Here is a 6,075-nt window from a genome sequence, read left to right as displayed (position 1 = left end):
TCTTTGGTATTTTGGAATTTGGTTTTCTATTATTTTGAAACTAGGGCTCAAAACTAGGGTTTTGAACAAAAATACACCTAGGGTTGTATTGTGGAACCTAGTTTTTTGTAGGGGGAGTATTTGGTATTTTTGTACCTGAGCTTCTAGTATTTTTGTAACCTAAGGTGGGGGTTTTTTGGCAACCTGTGATTGGCAGGGGTTTGGGGCATCCTAGTTAAGTGTCCTGGCTTCATTTGCCTTCTTCCACCACAATTAAGCTGGCATGGGAACTGTTAAATCACAGACTATACAATGAGATGCTTCCTGAAACAGAAATAAATTTTAGCTGCCACAAGAAAACCAAGAAAAGACCATACAGGAAGTAATTCCATTTTAATAGTCTCCAACTCTCCAACATGTGAAAGGAAAAATTGAGTAAGTGCGGCAGTATAGAGGCATTACCAAAAGAAGCAGTGTTAGTCAGCTTCTCAACATTGCTTTTAAGTATTTTATGGGAAAAACATTTGGCCTAAAACTTCTTATGCATAAGTTGTTGGGGGTTATAGAAGATGGAACCTGACCCTTGGTAAATTGCATGAGAACCACAGCTTAAAGTTACTCAATGTCTTCTGGTCTCACAGGATGAGGCAGAGGTATAACTGATTTCTTCTCTGTATCTCTGGAAAGAGCTTTTCTCATATCTATAGTAACAGGAAAAAAATGTTATTATAGTAATGCAGTCCTTGTACAAAGCCATATTAAGTGAATTCTCCGTTAAAATAAGATAATTTTTAATCAAGAAAATTTCCCAGAATCATAAGACTATCTCAAGTTTGAAAGGACCCATAAGGGTGCAACTCCCTGCTCTGCTCCACACAGTACTACTAAAATGATACCGTATGATTAGGAGCATTGTGCAGATATTCCTTGAACTCTGATGGGCTTGGTGTCATGACCCTTTCCCTGGAGAGATCATTGCAGTTACCAACCAAACTCTCGGTGAAGAGCCTTCTAACACCCACTCTGAACATTCCCTGACACAGCTTTGCTCCATCTCCTCATGTCCTGTCACTGGTCACCGGAGGGAGGAGATCAACACCCCTCTCTGAAGTCCTTGGAAGTTACAGACTGTGAAAAGTGCATGCATCAGCTTTCTCTTCTCCAAGTGGCACAAACTCATGGACATCAGCTGTTCCTCCTAAATCTTGCTCTTGAGACCTCTCATCATCTTGGTTGCTGTCCTCAGGACACACTGCTGTCCTTAATGTTGCTCAATGGCAATGATATCAACTGATATAAAACACTGCATGAAACTCAGCCAAATAGAAAGGAAATGACAAGCTAAAAGAGGCAAATATATGACTAAAGTCACATGCGGCAATGGTAGGTGTCTGTCTGAGCCCTTGTATTTCACAGCGCTCCTACGTATCAAATAAACAGTGCAAGAACAGAAATGATACACAGCCTCACCATGTAACCCTTTGGGAGGATAATTTTAAGAAGGATTTAGAAAGAGGAAGCACTTGGTAGTTCACTTTTGTTAACATAATTAAAATTAACATACTTCAATGTCCATGTTCCTTCCCTTTTAAATTGAAAATGTTACCCAATTCTTTGTCATTGCGGAATGCTGACAATTGTTAATTTATACATAGACATCTGAGAAAAACAAAGTTTCAAGTCCCTGTTCCGGGATGAAAGGAACAAAGCACTGACATTCCTTCTCATTTATTCTTGTTCTGTGTTTGATTTTGCCAGAGATGCTACAAAATGTGTAAATGGCAAGATTAAGTTTTGTAACTGATATAATCTTAATTAGGAAAAGTTACAAAAATACAAAAATCCCATTAATCAGCAACTATCTGAAATTGTTTCATATAATTGTTTCAAATTGTTTCATGGTTTTTTTATAGGTTTCATATCAAAAAATAGTAAGAGTCTTACAAACAATCCCAGCAACTTTCAACATGAGAATAGTTCTGTTCAATTTGAGACCAAACAAGAACTTACCATAAGCATCTTCATCTGGCTCCCCACTACTAGCTGAGTAGTACTCTAAGACTGTCCGGTACACACTGTAGCCTAGTTGCTTATACATATTTACAGCAACCTGATTTGATACTCTCACAAAGAGATCGACAAAAAATCCACCCTTTCTTTAGCAGGAGAGGAAAAGAAACAAACAAAGCCACATTAAGGAATAGTAAGTAAATGTATTTCGAAATAACAACCCATAAATTGTAATGAAACACAAACAAGTCCAATGTAGTATACTAATTAAACATCTTTCCCAATGTAATAACAGATACACTTGTTTACCATGGGAAAATTCAATCATAGACAAGGATTTAATTTTATTTTTATCACATGGCAATTTTTCACCAGTCAGTGGGTTCAGAAATTTGATCAGAAGGAACAAGACAAGTTAAATGCCCCCACAGGCCTAAATCCAATTTAAAAAGTATCCACATTTTAGACTGCTTGGATTAGGAGAAGTGGAATCAGTCACAAAATTCAGTTGCCTAACAGGAGATGACAGACCCTTAATTCCACACGGCAAGTTTTTCAAAACATCATACTACTTTCCAGTCTTACCAACCATAGTGGGGTTGCGCTACTATAATCAGTTAAGGACATTTCCCTGTGGGTTCATCTGACACTAAATTAAATTTTCTCAGGTACAAGTAACCAAGCACGGGATGGCAAGTAAACTAAGATAATCTCTGCAGTACAAAATTTGTTCAGGATTGTGCCTGAGGGCATTGCACAAAGCCCGCAGTAACTGAACAAGTATATTGGAGGCCCTACAGGAAACAGTGCGGACTCTGTCAAGGAATGTTCTTTTATACACTATCTCTACTGGAGTTCAGGCTATGTCCTCCTCTCTCTGGCAAGTTAGCTCACAGAGAACCCCTGGGATTTTAAACTGCTAAGCAACTTTCATAACTCTTTTTCTCCAACTAGAAGGAATTTAAGAAAATCAGAACACCACGTAAAGCAAAATTCTGCCACGTAAAACAGGGACATGTTTCTGTAGAAATACTACTTTTAAATGTTACTTTAAAAGATGAATTTAAAGATAGCCATACTACTCACTTTTCTGAAATTTCTTCCAGGAGCTCCATTAATTTAGCAGCCAAACCCAGCCGTCGAAATTCTGGTGCAACAGAGAGAGCAGTAACGTGTCCATGCCATTCTTCCCTAGCCACAGAGCCTTCGGCTTTGCCCATGACTGTGAACATACAGAGCATCAGCGCAGCAGCACCTTTGGAGTAATGCACTGCCTGCAGCCAGACAACGTCACAAGAGGAATAAGCCATGGATAAACACACGATACAATGATTGTGGTAAAGGCTAAAACAGGGATGTCTACCTTTTCACTCTAAAATTGTGATTTTAGCCACTAAAAATGTCATTTTACTCAAATATTACAGCAGTTTCTTGACTAGTGTAAAAAAACACCAAACAAGTTTGCAAATTCCTTCCTTGAGGCGACTTCTAAATGCAAATTTTAAGTAATTCTCACAAGTCTCACTGAACCAAAATTTAAAATCTGACTGAAATAAAGGAGGAACAGAGGACTGGAAACCCAAAACTACCATCCCAGCAACTATCTGAGACCTTTGGAGATTATGAGGGAATAGAGCTCGGGAAGCTTTGCCAGTCCGGCAATAGAAAGCTAAGGCCCTGCAAACACAATGTGTTTAAGGAGGGAAAAAAAAAAAAAAAGGAGGTGGGGATGGTGTTTTGGGGAGGCTTTTTTCTAGTTTCTCTCCTTTCAATCCAATGTTAGTTTATTAATGAAAATTCACACTTCCACCCTCTGCTTTTCACAGATGACACAGGCACTGCTAATAAGCAACAAGTGTGATGGATACAGAGAAATGTTCTATACAGCACACATACTTTCAGCTTAATATGTTAAATACTTTTAGTTCCTGGGTCCCTGCAAAAACCATTACTCTGCCCCACCCCGTCTCCTAGCAGTTCTCTTTGGCATGATTTCTGAAAAACACAAGTATTCCACAGCAAATTAGCAAATGACATCCAGGCCCAGAGCTTTCCCTTACAGGGCAATGCAAAAGGCAAGCCCCGCACTTTTACTGACGGTGGGTAGGGACTGTATCTTCCAGATTACAAAAATACCCATTCACCAAATACGGGTGGATGTTACGACAGCCAAGGCTCCTCGCTGCGCTAGGAACATCAAACTGGAAGCTATGGTAATGAGTCCTGCATAATACCCTAAGACATTTAAGAAACGAGAAGATGCAACGCAAGGTTCCTCTTCCATGTTGGTTATTTGGTCAACGCGAAGAGTAAGAAAAACTCCCGCGTTCTAATCCCCGAAAGAGGCAACGAAGGGAGACGTTACCGCCGGGACACCCGGCACTCACTGTAACCCATCAGCTCCCCGCCGGGAGCCTCGGCGACGATGAAATACTCGGGCCAGTGGGCGAGGTACTGCAAGTAGAAGGGAATCCCGTACTGGGCGCTTGGTTAAGGAGCAACTGCGACCGTCACGGCTGCGCCGCCCGCGCCCGACCCCGCGCCCCTGCCCCGGCGGGAAGGATACGGTCTCGGTCAGCGGGTCCAGATTGCTGTGGGGGAAGAGAGTGCGGCGCTCAGCACGGGCCCGGGCCCGCCCGGCCGGCGGGGCGCCGCGAGGACCCCGCGGGGTGGGGAAGAGCGCAGGGGCTCGGGGGCATGAAGAGGGGACAGCCCGGCGCTCACATGTTGTTGAATCGGAAGAGGTCGTCGCAGGTGAAGGCGCGGAGCGTTGTCATGATGATGGCGATCACGACGCAGACGCCGAGCATGACGGTGAAGACGCTGCCCCGGAAACGCTCGCGCGCCCAAGGGCCCCTTTCGCCACGGAAAGGCGGCAGATGGGGCGCCCCCGCCCCCTGCGCAGCCCTGCCCCGCCCCGCAGAACCGCCCCGGCCCGGCCCGCGCCTGAGACCTGCCGCCGCGGGCCGTGCTGAGAAGGGGCACGGCTGCGTATTTCTATATTTAGAAATATCAAACAATAATATCTATATTCATATTATTAAAAATAAAAGCCCTGCCTCACACCAAATAAAAAGAAAAAAAGACCTTTCTTTTAAATTATATTAACATATTTTATAGTAATATTTTTCGTATCTATTTTCCCATTTATAATTTCAATTGCCCTATAATGTTATTGATATTCTAGATTACATCTCTTCACATTACTTACATATATTTATATTTAGGTTTACATTTATAGTTTAATTATAGTTACATATCTTTATATATTTATAATATATTTCTATATTTAGATTTACATTTCTATAATACTTGCCTTGTTTAAAATAAAGCCCCTGTCTCTAACCAAATAAAAACCAAAGACACCCCTTCAGTTAAACCGTATTTAAAAGTTCAAAAATAATTTTATTTTTCATCATTATATTCACATGTACATTTCTATTTTTTACTATATTTATAGATTATCTAGTATAGAGAATGCCTTGAAGAACAGATCTGTCTTTATACTATATATTTATATTACTTATATTTATTTTGTATTAAATATTTATAGGTATCAGTAGATATATATTTGTATAGTTGGATTTATAGTTTTATATTATTTATATTTCTACTATTTATAAAAGAACCCAGCCTATAACCTAAAAAAACAAAAAAAAAACCCCAATTTCTTTTAAACTATAGTGAATATTTTTATATTTACAATCTCTACTTATATACATTTGTGTTTATATATTAGGCTCTATTTTCTATATATGATAGTATGTCACAATAACATACATTATATGATCGTTTTATATATTTATCTGTTTGCCATGTTTATGTTTACAGTTATAGTTTTAGATTTCCTTTCAAATTTATTTTTATTTCTATTTTGACCTGTCTAGTAAACCATATCAACTCACTCACCTGACCCGTCAGAACCACAGAAATCCCGACGCGCCTCGGTCAGCGCCGGCGCGCAGGGCACGCTCGTCCCATCGCAGCACATCCAAACAAAACCTATTTCTGCTACTAACAAAGAACAAAGGCCCCACTACATTTCACCCCATTAAAAACTCACAGAAACCCAACTGGAAATAAATT

General features: G+C 40.3%; 1 protein-coding gene across 1 annotated transcript; it reads right to left on the bottom strand.

Moving 5' to 3' along the window:
• Nucleotides 1–353: 353 nt before the first annotated feature.
• LOC132332932 (N-alpha-acetyltransferase 20) lies at nucleotides 354–4,871 on the bottom strand. The gene is made up of 6 exons (XM_059857674.1): nucleotides 4,714–4,871; nucleotides 4,556–4,580; nucleotides 4,377–4,467; nucleotides 3,076–3,211; nucleotides 1,990–2,135; nucleotides 354–680 (listed from the first exon to the last, which is right to left on the bottom strand). Exons 1-6 carry the CDS (start codon nucleotides 4,797–4,799, stop codon nucleotides 595–597), a joined length of 570 nt encoding a protein of 189 aa, XP_059713657.1. The 5' UTR covers nucleotides 4,800–4,871; the 3' UTR covers nucleotides 354–594.
• Nucleotides 4,872–6,075: the final 1,204 nt, after the last annotated feature.

Source organism: Haemorhous mexicanus, chromosome 12, assembly GCF_027477595.1.
Source record: "Haemorhous mexicanus isolate bHaeMex1 chromosome 12, bHaeMex1.pri, whole genome shotgun sequence".
In the NCBI taxonomy this organism is placed as follows: Eukaryota; Metazoa; Chordata; class Aves; order Passeriformes; family Fringillidae; genus Haemorhous; species Haemorhous mexicanus.
The sequence above is the reverse complement of the archived record's forward strand: the minus strand, read 5'-3'. Positions and strand labels throughout refer to the sequence as shown.